The sequence below is a fragment of the Astatotilapia calliptera genome, chromosome 16 (assembly GCF_900246225.1).
Source record: "Astatotilapia calliptera chromosome 16, fAstCal1.2, whole genome shotgun sequence".
NCBI lineage: Eukaryota > Metazoa > Chordata > Actinopteri > Cichliformes > Cichlidae > Astatotilapia > Astatotilapia calliptera.
The window spans coordinates 5,487,478-5,505,437 of NC_039317.1; the positions used below are offsets into that span (position 1 = coordinate 5,487,478).

Genomic DNA, 17,960 nt, shown 5'->3' on the forward strand with positions numbered 1-17,960 from the left:
CACATTCAAAATGCACTACAACTACCAAAACACTTCATTCAGGTCTCAAATAAACTCATTCTTCCAGAACACTAGCAAAGGTTGACAGCCGACAAACACACTTTGTCACCCACAAAACAATGACCTAAAAAACACTAACAACATGTAGCATTACACAGTGTTTTCCTGTGTAAAACAAGGACACATCTCTGTTTATAATTTCAATATATGTTACTGGAATGAATCAGACATCATGCAGAATTCGTTAATATTTGTTTATGTATTTTTATTTTTTTGCACTAAGTAATCCCAAAATACAAGAATTTGTATACACACCATCCACTGATACACATACAATAGTAATGCTATTCCACTCCATTTCTGGCTGGGTCCATGTTTACATCACAAAAAAACCTATTCAGCAGTTGTCTCCTTTTGTAATGAAATTGAAGGAGTAACATCTGTGTAGATGTTCATCTACAATGAGAATCAGCTGTGGCTGGTTAAACTGCATTTTTAGATTGGAAATATGTTTCAATAAAATATTGCTGTTGGATTTTGCTGTCTTTTCAAGTTTTGCATTGTGTTATTGTTTTGACCATGAGTTTAACAGTTTTGAAAACAGTATGTAAGCACATGCAAAATGTCCTGTACGTACAAAGATTTTTGGCAGTTGTTGTGTCTGAGTGAGAAGATAATTCATGAAATTTGAGAGATGTAGTCATTGAATGCATTTTGTGCCAAAACAATGATAACTGGTCCTCAGTTTAGCCTACATAGACTTCTGTTGTGCTCACTGTGTGAGGAGTTTTGCAAACGTGACCTAAGTATTGAGAAATGTGTCCTAGCGTCTGTAAAAAACTGTAATAGGAGAGCAAAGAAAGGCTGCAGAGCAGTGCTGGCTGGTACATTTAGTGTTGGCTGAGAAGTGATAAAAGCAGTCAGGAAGTTACATTTAAGTTTTAGATTTGTTACTGAAACAGAATTAAATACAAGTATTTTCCAAAAATTTCTTCAGACTAAATAAAAGCCAAAAATTTTTTTTAAAGCAAGTGAAAGAGAATTTCACAAAGGATGAAATACTAGAAAAACATCCTATCGTTCTGACATGCTCAGTGGGTTTGTTGGGGTAGCAGGTTATTATATGACATCGTTCTCAATGTCATTGTGTCCTCATGCTAAATGTATGCATCATTGATTTAGTCAAAACAAAACAAACCAAAAAAAGATAGATGTTTGCACATGTGTTCAGGTCAGGTCCGACTAACTGCTTCATCCAGAATAAATAAATAATAATGACTAAATTCGTTTCAGGTTGCTTTTCTCCCTATCAAGTAACCAGTTCCATCGCTGAGCCGCAGGTCTTCCAACAATCCTCACATGGTTCCCATCCCGTGTCCCCCTCTGTAGCCAACTATGGTGCACATTTGTGCACACCCTGTTTTTCTTGTTTTGGACTGATTCACACGGATTCAGTGATATTTCTGAGCCCCAGGTTACAATCAAACACAGGACATGCAGGCTTGAATAAAAAAAGTTCAATGATACACCTAGGTTTTTACTTTTACCAAGAAATAACACGGCAAGGACAGGATGTACTAACAGCTTGTATGAGTGCAAAACTTTCTCTAAGCACAGGAGAACGTGGGATTTACTAAAGAAATGTTTAGTAAATGTTTAGTGATGGAAAGGCATGGTCAGTAATTTTGATGTATCCAGAGAACAACTCTCTCAACTCTTTTTGATTTTGCTCATTAATCAAAACATATTGATTCTTTTCCACTGCCTCACATCAACCTGACTTTCATGTTGTTTCCAGTCAGCACCAGATATGCAAAACTCACTTCTCCAATTTTTCTCACTGTTCAGTCTGTTTCTCAGGGCCCAGATAACAGGCTGTTATCTGGCTTATAGACTCAAGCCTTTTTAGTGCTGGTGGAAGTGGTGGGACCATAACATTACCTCGTGTGGTGAGTGATTTTATTTCCATCTGGAGAATTTGAGAGTCTCTTTAGGTAACATTAAGTGGTAATAACTGAAGCAATACAGCCCTTGTACCTTCTACATGAAGACCTGTAATATACATATCCACAGATTTATGGTTGCTGAGAGCTTCTGAAACTGAGACAATCAAATACAAACCAATGCATTCATTGGACAAACAGGGCCTGGATCCAGAAATGATCGAGCAGCATATAAGTTTATTCACCTTACTTAACATCTGTCACATATCCATGATATTTACAGAGCGAATACGACGACTTCTGATATTTCACAGGTGTTTATATAATTACTCTCTTTTTAAAAAATCCACTTAACTCCATCCTCGAGGTTTTCGTAACATGAACGTGCTGCTAGTTAACAGGCCACCTGTTGTTTTTTTCTCACATAAGAGGTGATAGGGTTAAAACACTGAGCTGCACTGCTAAAATTCTGCTAAAATGAGAACATGCTTCCTTATTTCCATGATTGTACTTGAAGTAATTGTTTTGAATGAATGAGACAAATGAGCCAAGAACTTTTAATTATTGGTAATCTAAACAGTTCAGAAAATGTTGTGAACCTGGGTGTCAGAACAGAATCAATCACCAGTGTGACAAAAAAATTCATTGGTGAAACCTCAGTAACACAAGTTGGACAATGTAGAGTGGAAGTTTGTAGGGTAAGGATATGATTCTGAATAAACAGAACCAGCCCTTTAAAATATTCCTAAATCAACCTTCATATCCATCCTTGGGATCAGCTTGGGATATATATATATATGATGATGATGGGCTGGATAAAGGGTAATAAAGATGATGATAATTGCTAGGGTGTAATCCTTTCATTGATCCTTAAGTCAAATAAAAAGTTTGCATACAACAAAAATATTCAATATAATTAACCATCGATGGTTTCCAGTGAAATAAATTTTGTAAAGTTGAGAGTAGAAGGTACCTGAAACCAGCTGCTGCCCGCTGATGCCCATGGGCATGATGCCCAGGTTGTTCATGGCCGTGGCCCAGGCTCCATGATCAGCGACAGGAACACTAATGTGGTTCTGCTCAGCACCCAGGTTGCCTACACCATCAGCTGTTGTAGCAGAGACAAGCAAAACACATTGAATGCAATACAGGATGAAACTGCATTAAATGAGAAGTTAATATTTTCTGGGAAAGGGTTTTAAAAAGTGTGGGGATGGCTCGTATTACAAAATTCGATATTGCTTTTCAATAAGCTACCAGTGTGACTGTCTTGTACAGAAAGCGAAGTATTAAGCCAAGCTCACAAGTGTTTTATAACGAGTCTTTCAGAATCAGCCGGCACACTTTGAGTGTTAACTTAGTAAAGTTTTAGCTGCAGGAGTTCCTGAAGGCTCCTGTGATAAATTCTGCTGTAGAAAATAGATCCATTCACGATAACAAAAGGAGACTGCAGAGCACAACCGGGGACAAAATATGTCAAACAGCCGAGTATTGCTGTCACAGAAGATGAACTCAGAAATGGTCAGAGGAAGTTATTTTGATACTTTCAATCCCCTGTAACTGACAGATCAGGCATACAAATGTGGAGAAAAGGCTTCAAAAAGGAGGACTGTCTTCCACGTGGATTTATGCTATCTCTGGGAAACTTTCCCAACAGAATCCTGGCAAAGTTTTTTCTCTCCTTTCTTGCAAAAAAAGGAAAAAACACACACACACACACATGGCCTAACAAAGTTGGCCTATCTTCAGAAAGTACAGTAAATTCAATATGTACCACTGGCCATAGCAGGGGGTCTTTTCTCTCCACTCTCTGCAGTCCTGTCATCAGATCTTTCCTCCGGCTGACGGTAAGATGGAGGGATGGATTATTGGCTGGGAGAACACAGGGGCCCATCCACTCCAAGCCACAGTCACAGTCCACCTCTGGAATACAAAAAAAAGGAAGTTAAGGACTTTGAAACATGGCAAAGTCCAAAAAAAATCCTTGAGACTGGAAATGAATCACTAAGCCAGAAGTTGATGCAAGAGCAGAGAAATCTTTAGGCAATTAGGAAGAAATGCTCCAATCCCAGCTGACTTTCTACCAAGAAAAGAAGCTTAAAGCACACACATGTACACACACATATACTGACACTTAAGCAGCAGTTTCTAATCTTAGAAAACACACAGAACTGCGATATGAACTCCTCTCTCGCTGTTTAATACGCACACAGACACACACTTTATGTGTGTTGTTAGTGGGCCGGCATCTCGCTCATTAACAGTTTCCCACCCCTGCGCTGAGCCGAGCTGTCGACGCCACACGGAGAACATCAGAGGAACAAACTGACAGCGCTCGGTGACGCTGAACAAATCCCACATTTCTGTGTGACAGGCCGGTTTTTCAGCTGCATCCATACCAATTACAAGCAGGAATCATGCAAAGCAACAACAGCACCATTGTTCCTGTGTCTTGACACCCACTGTGACCGTTTCTATAATTATGCTTTTCTTATTCAGTATAAATTTCAGTCAACCCACCACTTTGGTCCACATTGAGCTATATCAACAACTATAAGCCAGGATGCAATGAGGTTTTGTGCAGACATGATCCAAAGACGATGTGTTACATTTTCCCCCTTTGCTGCATTTACTGCATAACGTATATGTATAGAACTTAAAGTTTTAGCTCTTGGTTGAAATGTTTGGGTTTTGAACGGTAAATGGATTCTTACATAGTGCTTTTCTACTCTGCTGGAGCACTCAATACACTTTATACAACTTGCGTCACTCACGTCAGCATTTTTCTATGCTTAAGTGCTTTCAATATAACATTCACTCTATGACAGAAGCATCAAAGACCAAGTTGGAGTTAGTATTTTGTCAAAGACTGGAGCAGCCAAGGATCAAACCATAAACTCTCCAATTAGCAGATGACCTGCTCTACAGCCACCCCAAGCTTACAGTACCTGGTGTTCCCAGGCGGTCTCCCATCCAAATACTAAGCGGGACTGACCCTCCTTTGCTTCTGAGATCAGACGGGATGGGTGTGCTCAGGGTGGTACAGCTATAAGCTGTGTTTTTAATGTGTATCAATGCATTTTGCCTCTGCTTATGGCACTCTATTGATTCATGTAATCTAATTATTCTGCCATTTAAATAGAACACTCAAGAAAATTACATTTTGATCTCGAAGGACCAGCCAGCTATTTTCTTTACTAATTTACTATGCTATGGGTCACTGATGGCTGGAGACCCCAGTATGCACTGCCACTAAGGAAGGGAAGGTTAGCAAGCAATGCTAACTAGCCTCCACTGGTCCAATTAGTGTCACAGGGGAAGTGCGGAGCAACATTTTGGCTCTTGGTAATTTAACTCATTATTGGGGATGTCATTTTATCTGGACTAACAGAAAAAGAAACAGAAAGCAAATAAACTACATTTAAATTTATAAAGGGAAAGACTTTAAAACAAGTTTGCTTTTTTTCTTGTCAGTGTTAAGGTAAACCAGAGATAATTCAGATAGACCTAACCTTCAGATCTGAAAAGTCAAGTAGGAAGTAGTTTTGAAATTATATATTTGTATGACTTCATTGTTCAATGATTAATGACATTAGAAAACAAATTTGTAAAGAGTTTAGAGTTTCAATTGATATTTTAAAGTCTTCCTGAACACACCATGGCATTCATTTAGTAAATTCAAGATCCATTTAGAGTAAAATAGATTCTAAAGCAGGATGCACTTTATGCCATTGCTTCATCACTGACTAGTCGACTCTCAGCCTGATCAACTCCTTGCTTACGTCCAGTTTCAACATATAAAGATGGCAATGGACAAAATGCCAAATGTAAGGAAACTTCCAAATGGGCTACTTCCATCTTTTATTTACATTTTGTGTTTTTGTGTACAACAGCAACCAGAGTTAGTGGCACTCCAGTGGCATATTAGATGTGCTTTAATGAAGTCTGACTCTGCTGAGGCTCATCTTTGGTGGGTTAATTAATGACCTATATGTTGGTGCTGGCATGTTTCCATCTGTCAGAACAGCAGCAAGATTTCCATTTCCTCAGTTTTTCACATTTTACACTGAGCTGGTGTTTAAATTATGAGAGCAGCAGTCAATAGAGGGAAAAGAAGGTCCTTCTGGCTGTAATTATTACTGACACATGTGAAAAATGACCCACATGTGCTTTGGACTCATTAAGCAGGTAATGTTTAAATCACCCAACAACAAGAATGATGATTTCTATAAATATGTTGAAAAAAAGGGTATGTGTCTTTAGAGGACTATAAAAGGTCGTCCTATCTCGAAGCTGCATTTGTCAGGAGTAGACTGTATCTTTGATGTAGGATTCAAAGTGTTTGACATGCTGAACACGTTGCCCTCACTCTCTCTCTGTCAGCCCACTCTGCTCTGCAGTAATCACCATTATTCACATCTGACACCAGGAAACCAGCTGAGCCCCGCAACACATCCTGCTTTAATTGAGACACAATCATATCGATGACTTTTCATTAATGACCGCACACTACGACGTGCGGTTTAGGGAGGCCGAAAGTTAAATTCCAAAATGTACACTTTTCTCGCTGCAGTCATAAATCTTAATTATAAATGTGATGATTGGACAATATTTGCAGTTTCAGTGAAAATGTTTGCCTTTGCTGCAGGCCTCATCAGAACAGATCAGTTTTGTTTGTGTCACTGGCACAGTCTCAGCACTGAGGAGGCAGCCAATCAAATACCGCCGCACTGAAGATTTACATGTGTAGAGCATATAGGACACGTGTTTAAAGTAAATGAAGATGGATGATTCTCACATATCAGAGCACAAAGATGCACAGTCATTTCCAAAGAGACGAACCTTTAACCTAGACCCCGAACTGATCCCTCAAACCACATCTTAACCTTGAAAGAGCCTGATAAAGGAATGAGGACCTGAGAAAAATGTCCTCACAAAGACAGGCGAACCTAAGCACACACACATCCTGCAGGCAGAATTAGGTCCCCGGCGATACGGCGGGGGGATTGTGGATGAAGCAAAGGCTTTTGACAGGCTGAGGAGGCTGCTTCGCTGCAGCATCGCAGGAAGTTCACACGTTTAAGACTGATTTATCTTGCATAAAAAAGGCACTTAGCACAATAGCAGTTTGGCTCCGAAGACGGCCTTGTCTCCAGCACCACCAGCAGACTGCGTCACTGTATAGCAGACTCTTGTAATGTGATACTGCACTGCTTATGCTACACAGTTAGTCACAAATTAGACTTACATGTGTTTAAATGCTGCATATTATTTATGAAGCCAACAGAAGTTACGTTTAAACGTGTCAATAAAAGTCAATAAAATTTCAAATCACACAAAAGAATAGTAACGACATCCACAAAGTTGACTGACACAACACTGTGTGTGACATTAACAAACTCCAGATCCTAATGACTTTGGTTTGCTGCTCAGCAGGTAATTGTGTGGATGCTTTAAGCATCCACACTATTGAGTTCCTCTTGGGACTTCCGTACACTTTTTGGCACTTAACTACTTCCACAATTTTCAGCCGATTTTCACCGTTCAAATTTTAAACTATTCTGCTATTTCTGCTAATTCCTGCTATGTCTTTTGGTATTTTTCACTATTATACTTTTTAAAATATTAAGCTTAATTTGTCCCATTGAAATGAATGGGAAACTTCTGCAATTCTGCTAAAATTTGCTTGTTTCTGAAACTTAACTACTTCCTCATATTTTCACCTAGAACAACCATTCAAACTTTAAAATGTTCTCAAATTATTGGGCTATTCAGGTATGATTCAGCTTTTTCAAATCTTTTACCGTTTTACCTTTATGCCTCTTAAAGTTTTCAGTTGCAAAATTGTGATTTTTCACAAAATACATGCGTTGTTATGGTTGCTATGCACTTGGCTTCCAGTGTGCCACTGAAGGTTTTGCAGTCTTCTCTTCATGTCCGAACAACTTCTTGCTACTTGCTCAATCTTCACTCAACTTCCACAAATTATACATCAAAACGTAGGTATTTTTGCTGGGTTTCCGAAAATGGTCATTTGTTTGAGGGGAGTCGTCATTATGAGAAATAGACTGCAAAAATCCTGTGTCTCTCTGTGCTGCGTGCACCTGTTTTGGCGGGAAAAAGTGCACAGGCTCTCTGATTGGTGGATTCAAATTCAGCAGCTCCAAGGCTGCTTGACTGAGCTAGAAACTTACTTCTCTCTCTCTGTGTGTGTGTGTGTGTGTGTGTGTGTGTGTGTGTGTGTGTGTGAGAGAGAGAGAGAGAGAGAGAGAGAGAGAGAGAGAGAGAGAGAGAGAGAGAGAGAGAGAGAGGAAGCCTTTTTATGGGATGATCTCATTGTAAGATTCAAATTCAATATATTTAGACTGGTTGACTGAATTGGATCTTGTGTGTGTCTCTCTCTGTGCATGTGTGTTTCCATATGTGTCCATATTTGTGATTGTGTGACTGTTATATTTTTTTTTGCCAATTTTTTTCATTTAACAAGTATATTTGAGGGACCCTTAGCATGTTCAGCATTTTTTCAGCTGTCCATTTTGCTTTTCCAATTTTTCTGTTTAAGTTATTACTATTGTGCTAAATCATACTATTTCTGCTATTTTATAAGATTTGTGCTAAATATAGTATTTCTGTCAAATTATAGTATTTGTGCTAAAACATAGTATTGATTTAAAATTACAATATTCATAGTTCATAACAGTGTCTCTGGTAAATCACAGTATTTCTGCTCTGTTGTACTATTTTTCTAAATCATAGTGTTTCTGTAATGCTTAAGTATTTTTGGCTAAATATATTCTTTCTGTTATCTTATACTATTTCTCCTAAATTCTTGTATTTTTGAGAAGTTATCATGTTTCTGGTAAGTTACAATATTTCTGCTAAGTTCTGCTATGCTATTGTATTTCTGCCAAGTATTATGTTTCCTCTAAGATATTGCAGTTCTGCTAAGTTATTCCATTTTAGCAAAGTTCCTTTGCTTCTGCAAAGTTTTTACAATTTCTGCAACTTTTCAGCTTTTTCAGCTAGTTTTTGCATACAGCTTCAGCTTTAAAGCATCCACACTGCATTTTCGCAGGAAATGCAAATCTTTCTAGTTCACAATTGCTTTTATAGCTTTTTCTCTGAAAGAGATGCGATGGTAGCAGTGAAAATGAGCCAAATCAGTAAAGTTGTGGATCGGATTGGATCCAGATCTCAAGCTTGCCTGAATAAAACTATTTTTTTGTTCCAGAGAGGCTTGAAAAGTGGGGATGAAGTAAAACACATTTACAGTTATGGCAAAAAGAAACTCTGTTCCTTAGCAGGTTTTAAATTATGAAAAATACAGCCTCAGATGAACAACAATATGTGACACATCAAAATTAAGCTAAAGTACAGAAGCAGTCTATGAAAAAGTATTAAGCACTCTATAAAAGCAGGGGTTTGCTGGTCTGGAGTTCAGGTTTTTTCAACACAATCGTATGTAGGAGATACAAAGCAAAGACTTAAAGAGAAAAACTTTGCTGCCAATCAGTCTGAGAAGAGTTATAAGGCTAATTCCAAACAATTTGAAGTCCATCATTTAAAGTTGTTGACAAGTGGAAGTTATATAAGACCAATCTTCCAAGCAAATTCAACCCAAGAACTACACATCAGGCTCTACAGGTCTCAGTTAGCAAGTTAAATGTTAAAGTTGTAACTTTTTAAAAAAGTTTTATACAATTAAAAAAGACTGAACAAGCATGATTTGTTTGGAAGAACAGACATGACCAAAGTGGCCAGATGTTTGGCCGTAATGCACAGCACCACGTTTGGCAAAAACCAAAGTCAGCATCTCAGCACAAACACTTCATACACATTGTCAAGCTTTAGGTTTGTTTTGCAGCTACAGGACATCTGTACCTTGCAGTCAAAAAGTCACCCATGAACTCCTCTGTATAACAAATTATTCTAAAGTCAAATGTAAGACTGTCTGTCTGACAGATACAGCTTGACCAAACAGGACAATGATCTGAAGCTCAACAACACCCAACAAAAATATTCTAGTAGGACTATAAGAGGGTTGCGCATAAACAAATGCTTACAAACCTCAATGAACTGAATCAACACTGTTGAGAAGAGTGGGCCAAAATTCCTCTGCAATAATGTGAGAAACTGATCGAATTAGAAAACAAGCACTTCAAGCAACTTGAAGTTACTCCTTCTAAAAGTGTTTCTGCAAGCTGTTGAATGACATTGTTTACTCGGTTTTAGTACTTCCTTTTTAGCACGCATGTACATGCTAACATCATCAGATATTGTCTTTGAATGAATACCATTCCAATGTAACATGGTCTTCTACAGACAGAGAGTTGCCCTATGTTTCCTATCTTCTAAAAATATACAGTTTTATAAGGCTTAGTTGTCATTGGTTATTTTACATTTAAGCCAGTGCAGTCATTGTCTGCTGAAAGCATTTTTACATTGTTGCTTTATTCAGAAAGGCATTTAATTTTTTGCAGTCTCAATGTTGACATATCAGGAGAGATTACGGCATAGTTGGTTAGAGTTACAATGAAAAGGGCAGTGTTGGGAAGGTTACTTTTAAAATGTATTCCATTACAGATTACAGAATACATGCCCTAAAATGTATTGTGGCGAGCTCAGACAAGGAGGAGACGGAGGTATCGTTTGGTCTTGCTTCCCGTGAGCTAGCCAGGGAACACAGCCGTTTATTGACATCTGCAGAAGAACAGTGCCGCTAGCTAACTGCTCAGTGCGGCAACAGCACAGCAACTGTCACTACCCGATCCGTACCGGAAACCCGATCGGTACCCCGCATGCGCGAAAGGTTTCTACTTCCGGTCGTAGCGTTTTACGATAGTTATGGGTCAGAGTATCTGTTAAGATGTTAAGAATAACAATAAATGTTTGCAATAATGAAGCATTTCAGTACAATGTAGACAAAAACGAAAAATAAAAAGAAAGTTACGGATCAGGACTCTCCGATCCTTACTGCGCATGTGTAAAGTCTGACCGTACAAATCGGGTCTACCCGAACCGTACCGCGCATGTGCAGTGTTTTCTTCTTCTTCTGTTCGTTTAATGGCAGTTTACTCCCCAGTGTACGAGGATACCGCCACCTGCTGACCGAGCGAATAAACCCTATTATAAACTGAATTATCGTCATTACAAACGTGTGTTAAATCTGATTTAGCGATAGTCGAGTGTGTTTATGCTTGTCTGTGAGGAGAGGATTGTTGGAATAGTGATGATGATGTGCGCTATCACTGTCAATTGTCAGTAAACACTTCATCTGGCTGATGAATCTACACGTGAGATATTACAAAGTCTGCATTATTAACTCTGTAATTAGGCGCCATTCTTCTTATTTTACGGCGCTGTTGCTCAATCGGGGGACGCTCTCTGTTGAGGAGAAAAGCATGAATTTCTTTGTATACGGATTATCCATTGTTTAAATGTCCCGGGCAGTCGAAAAGAAGGCAGAGCTGTTGAGAAATGCTAGGAGCTAACTGGGCGCTAACCGCATCATTCAAATATATTGAATGTCGCAAAGAGAGGAAGTGACGTAAGATTTGCGCATGCGGGGTACCGATCGGGTTTCCGGTACGGATCGGGTAGTGACAGCAACAACAACACAAAGGGCGCCCTCTGACCCCGGAAGGACACACTGTCGCAGCCAGAGGGCGTCACCCGTCACCATGGCAACATAAACAAAGCACAACTGTACAAACAGAACCCCGAACAGCCCTGACCCGCTACAGTATTCTGTAATGTATTCCGTTACGTTACTCGATGAGAGTAACGTATTCTGAATACTTCGGATTACTTAATATATTATCATGCTGTTTACAACTACGTTAATGTACTATTGCTGTGATATTTATTACTATTACTGAAGGTCCGCAGCTCCGAACCCGTAGTAAAGGGACCTCTGACTAATACGGCAGGTTCTGTGTCGGGCTCGTAGCCGAAAAACAGCTTTACTTTGTTGTCTGGGTCAACTTTGCTTGCAAGAGACAGAGAGAGGCGTTGAAAGGCTGCTCCAACGGAACTTATTGTTTCGGAGGAAAACACGAACACAGTGTACAGTCGAGTCTTAATAGCTTACTTACAACTGGGCTCATCAGGCACTCTTCTTGGCTGCAGTGGTTATTATTATATTTACATGCTTCCAGCTCCCGTTTTTGCTCGATGGCAACTTGTACTTTTCCACTCGCCTTTTTCTCCCTCCTCGCGCTCACGGGCACATCTCCCTGCAGCACGGACTACACTGCCCATGAGGCTACATTCTTTAGTTTAGAGCTATGCCTGTAGCATTCTCCCTATTAGCTTAGCACAACAACAACAACAAAAAATGCGCTCTCTCACCCAGGAAACACGCAGAGAGAGAGCGTCTCCTGTAACCGTGGCAACCGTAACGCTGCCGCCTGGAACAACAGAACGTAGCTGTCAAACAAAACCCAAACAGTCCTGACCCGCGACAATATGAAACAGGAAAATACCGCCGTGTAATCCATTTATTTCAACAAAGTAATTGTATTCTAAATACCACCTTTTTAAACGGTGACTGTAATGGAATACAGTTACTCATATTTTATATTTTAAATACATAACGGCGGTACATGTATTCCGTTACTAACCAACACTGGAAAAGGGAAACAAATATATATGTATTTTACAAACAGCAGCTTACAGTGAAGACAGTGCAAGACTCAACAACACCGTCTGTTCAATAATGATGCAAACTTTACCACATGTATTGCACAAAGTTCTCAGAATACTTTAAGCAATAGTCATTGCTGCAATCTATTTGAAAAAAAACAAACAAACAAAAACCCACATGGTGATATCAGTATCTGCCAACCGACATTGCAGATGAGCTCTACCAAAACACTGATTACAGCTTCACCAGTAAAAGAATTACAACATGCAAGTTTACCTAACAATAGTAATCAAGAATGAATATTAGGAGATGTGCTGAGTCGCTGATATAAAAAGTTGAGGTGGCTTTAAAGGAGTTTCTGAGTTTGCATGAGCAAGATGGTGGCAGTGATGCAAAGACATCTGTTTGATGGAGAGCTTCTGTAAAGAAATGGCCTGTATTTGTATAGCGCTTTACTAGTCTCTAAGGACCCCAAAGCGCTTTACACAACCAGTCATCCACCCATTCACACACACATTCACACTGGTGATGGCAAGCTACATCGTAGCCACAGCCACCCTGGGGCGCACTGACAGAGGCAAGGCTGCCGGACACTGGCGCCATAGGGCCCTCTGACCACCACCAGTAGGCAACGGGTGAAGTGTCTTGCCCAAGGACACAACGACCGAGACTGTCCAAGCTGACAAAGAGGCAGTCAGAGCTGCTATCATCTCCTTCTCTCTGCTTTCTCTGAGCAACACAACACTTTAACACTAACACACAGACACACGCACACAAACAAACACAAACACACTCTTTATCCAGGTAAGAATCACATGTTTAATGGGCCACAGCAGGCAGTTACTTGAAATCTACACTGAAGCAAACACCTCCAGCCATGTACCGTCTACAGCAACTGTCTCTTTTTTCAGCTGCTTGCTCGTTTGTCTCGACCTGCTTTGGCTAATCTGTCTAATTTTCTGTGTGCTGAATGCGAGCATGTGTCTGTTTGGAGATGTAATGTACCATCACAGCCTTGAAAACTACCTCATGTTTGATATGTTTTCTCAGGTGCCTGAAGGCTCAAGTGTTCTTTTTTTCTCTCTCACCAATAAATGGATGAAGTACTTAAAGTAATCTTATTCTGTACATGCCTCTAAGCCCTAAACAGTCTATTTTAAGTTTGTTATAGCTGCAGACATCATTTTCAGTTGAACAGCTAGACTGTATATCTATTATACAGCAATATGTTTGTGCTACAGTATTCTCAAAGGGTGACTGCTAGTGAGTTAAAGAACATATGTTACAAGAAAAGATTCAGACAAAACCAGCTCTACCACTCGAGTACAGTGAATAATACCAACTAATATCACTTCAAGTCAATTACATTTCATCTGTATATCACAACAGCTATGATCTGAAGTAGGGTTGCCAACTCCCTGAAAAATAAATAAGGGACACCTCGTGGCCAGGACCGGGCAACCCAGTTCACCCTTCCCAGTGTGGTGAATTTTGTAGCTATTTTTTTTGTGTGAAATTATTTTTTTAACTATTTGACTTGAATTTGATTTAAGCAGATGCATATTCTTTGTGATATGACCATATGGGAAACAAATGATCATTTAGCCATTTATTTTTTAGCTCAAAATGACAACATTAACACAGTAAAACAGGTCTCTTTCTTAAACAGAAGCCTGTCATGCTTAACTTTTGAGAATATAAGTAAATCTTTCTTTAAAAGAACTCTGTCCTGCTTAACTTAAAATTATATAAATTAATAGAAAACAATAGAACGAAAAATATTCTGTAACAGTGCACATATCAGTTGAGGTATTATTTCAGCTTTTCTAATGCTAATCAGCTGCTCCTGTTTGTAAACCCACTTGTTCCCATGATTACGCATCATAACTCATCATCATTATTAAAATATGTATTACTTTTATGTATTAGTGATCTATTTGTTGTAATCATCTATCCTTGCAGTTGTTTATTACACAAAATAAATTATATTATCACACTTCTGGCCACATAGCCCTGATATTCACTGCACATGCCCATTTTAACCTTAACCAGAGGGTTTAAAAAACAAACCAGTGTTTACATACCATATCTGCTTCTGCCGTGACCTGGTGGACAAGAAATTGGTTAAGGGTTCCCCGAGCTTTCACGCCCCTCATGTTCTTCATGTGCCCACCATTAGAAGCATGCCTATGGAAAAAGTGCGCCGGCACACAGTGCAGTGCGCTTTATAGGTGTTATCGTGCACTTTTCCAGCCAGGTGTTTTCCTTTTCCCATTCCTCCCTGTACTTTTGCAGCCTTTTTTTTTCTTTCCCTGAGCGAACAAACATTGCTGCTCTAATGCTGGGCTTACACTGTGCGATTTTTGGCCCATTTTGAGACGATTTTTGAGTCGTGTGACCGATTTGGTGATCGGCCCGATTTTGGCCTTCATCGTGCATCGTTTAGTATACGTGGGGTAACGAGAAGCGGCTGTGGTGACACAGCCGCTCACACTGCTCACGCGCAAACACGTAAACGTCGGTGAAAAAGATGCACGGCAGTGCAGCGTGTGATCTGGACACCAGCGATGGAGGCACAACTTGTAGAACTTTGGAAAGCTCACCTTTTCGATGTGGCATCACAAAATTATCACGACCACAACAACCGTGAAAATAGTTGGATCTACATTGCTGCTCAATCACAGCTGCCTGATCAATGTTTTTAATTAGCAATTTAGCAAAGTTGATGGTGGTGGTGGCGTGTCTGTGTGAGTGAAAGACAGAGAGGGAGAGCGAGCGACAGATTTTCTGTTATAACCTTAATTTTATGGACGCACAGTGTGAGCACTCAGGTCGCATCAGAGCATCGGGCGGTATAGTGTGAGACCCTGCATCGTGACCTACCAACTTCTAACCCTGCGAGCCAATCGTGCAGTTTGAGCAGGAGCTGAATCGCGCGACTGAAAAAATCGGACAGTGTCTGCCCAGCTTTAGGTGTACTGTCGTCCGAGACTTGCACCGCAGTGTCGGCGTTTGTTTCCCTGTTGGCCATGCTTGTTGTTGTGGTCATCTGTTGTCTTCCGGTATTTTCTCCGTAAGAGACCTTTCCTCGACCAATGAGATGAGCGGTAAACTGAATTGTCATACTCGAATTGCCATAAGTGTGCTGTCAGCTCATTGGTCACAAAGCAGGAGAGGGGCTGGGAATTATGTTTTCAAACAAAGCGTGAATTCCATTAAAAGTTATAGACTACTTTTGATTCTCACTGTATTACGGGACACAGTGCGTCCCTTATTAGCTCAATACGGGACGTGTGCTTTTGTTTCTAAATACGGGACGATTCCGTTTTTTAAGGGACGGTTGGCAACCCTAATCTGAAGACACTTTGATGTTGCTAGCTTGCTAGCAAGTTAGCATTTAGCTAAGCAGCCTTAGAGTTGCTGGTCACGTCTGTCATGAATATGTGAAAGAAGTTCGCACATTGAAGCTAAAATGAAGTGTAAACCAAACTTATTAACATAGAATTTGCCTTGAAAAATCTCCAAATGTTGTAATTGCTGTTACAAGTCTGTCAAAACCTTCGGCCCTCATTGCCTTTCTTATTTTTTGCGTATCTGTCCGTCCATTGCATCCCTCTTCTGACAGTCGACAGGTCCACGCCAAACTGCTATGCATTTCTGCTCACTTTCACGCACCATGAAATATTAACGGTTGAATGCATGTCCTGTTTATTATTCATGAGCTCACTTGATCTCAGCATCATTCACACACATGAGCTGTGTGTGAATGATCACACATGTGCACGTTCTCATATTTGGATATTAAGGAGTGTTCAGTTTGGTGTAAAACAAAGTTAAATGTGCAAAGAACTTTGATGTGCAAAATTCCTGGAGTCACTAAAGCTATTCTTAACAGTGAGTTTCTGATTTAGAGCCAGTTAACCCTTGGTGCTTCTGGCAAAGGGAAGGAGCAGGTGTGCACATTTTTATTTTGCAGTAAAGCTACTAAATGGTCACAGTTTTGCATATTTACTGAACATAATATAGTTCACTGGATCACTTTATGACAGAAATGTATAAAAAGTTGATGATTTACAGGCAAACTTTACCAGATATGGATTTTTCTGAGTGGACTGTGACCGTTCCTGAATATCAAAATATGTGTGTGCAGAAGTATACGCAATATAAAGAGCACTCTGGTTTGAAAAACCCAAATTTGAATCCTTCAGTCTTTTTCAAAAAAAGATCTAGAGAGTTAAAGTGAAGCATGAATCCAAGAACTACAAAATACTAAAGAACTCCCACTCTCTGGGCTTTTATAGAGGATGATTGCAAGATAGTTCATAATAAACGACAAACTCACAGGATTCAAAATTTTGATTTTAAACATGAAGTGAGTAGTAACAGAATTTCTAGGACTCCACGCTCAAATGCTTCTTTTACACTCCTTTTTGTTGTGGTTTAACTTTGTGCCTTACTTTTGTTTTAGTCATCATTTAGAAACAAATGCTACTGAGTATTCTGTGTGACTGAGTACTGATTAACTGACCATTCATCATGCGCTAGTAAGAGTATATTTTAAAAATTTAGAAAGAACTTGCCTGCACAATACCCACCACTACTGCTACAAGTTTGAAGTTAACTTTAGTTCTGAAAGTTAATTTGTCCTTTCCTTTGAGGATATGATTGTTATTCCCTACACTGACGTGGTGACTGGTATTGTGTCACTCCCCGCTACTGTGTATAACTACAAATCACAGTAGCCAATCACAGTGGCTGTGGACTGCATTTCCAGGGAGGCATGCCAGGTTACAGTGTAGGGTTTTGGAAAGGTTTGTGGTTATAACGTACCTACAAAATAGTTTTAACACAGAAGTATAAATCCCTGTTAGTGTTGCCAGACGTCTGCCCCTAGTGGTGAAACCGGCATTGACTGCAGCTTTAAGGACAAAGACGATCATTCTCACAATTAGCCTACAGGAAAAGGCAAAAATAAGTAACATCAGCAGCTGAGAAATATGTTGCTGCTCTTTAAAGTGCGACACACGTGGTCTTAATCGGTCTCCAATGGTGGTCAGGATGGCCTTCTTTAAAAAAATGACCCATTAATCAGAATAAATTTTAGCTCCTTTTAGACACAAAGTGTTCCCGTTCTCTTAAAATGTGTTGTGGGACCTTCCACACATTCCACACATTAATGGAGCATGGCAACAGTCCACGATGAAAGTCTGCAACCACTCAATCTTCAAAGCCACCGTGTTTCTGAGGATGTCCCGTTCTCAACCGACCACCGATAAATGATAGTAAATACTAAAAGACTGACTGTCTCCTTCAGCATGAGCCGAGCACAATTTCCTGTAAAGCTCCACATGCTTCAAAATGTGAAATAAAGA

At 39.8% G+C, this 17,960-nt stretch overlaps 1 protein-coding gene across 2 annotated transcripts in view; it reads right to left on the reverse strand.

Moving 5' to 3' along the window:
* Nucleotides 1-17,960, reverse strand: part of enox1 (ecto-NOX disulfide-thiol exchanger 1) — a 180,929-nt gene that overhangs the window by 47,925 nt on the left and 115,044 nt on the right. For both annotated transcript variants that reach the window (XM_026145384.1, XM_026145383.1), the window contains 2 exons: nt 3,718-3,866; nt 2,917-3,051 (listed from right to left, as the gene is read on the reverse strand). In XM_026145384.1, coding sequence (XP_026001169.1) covers nt 2,917-3,051; nt 3,718-3,727 — 145 coding nt within the window. In that variant the 5' untranslated portion in view covers nt 3,728-3,866. The remainder of the gene's footprint in view (nt 1-2,916; nt 3,052-3,717; nt 3,867-17,960) is intronic.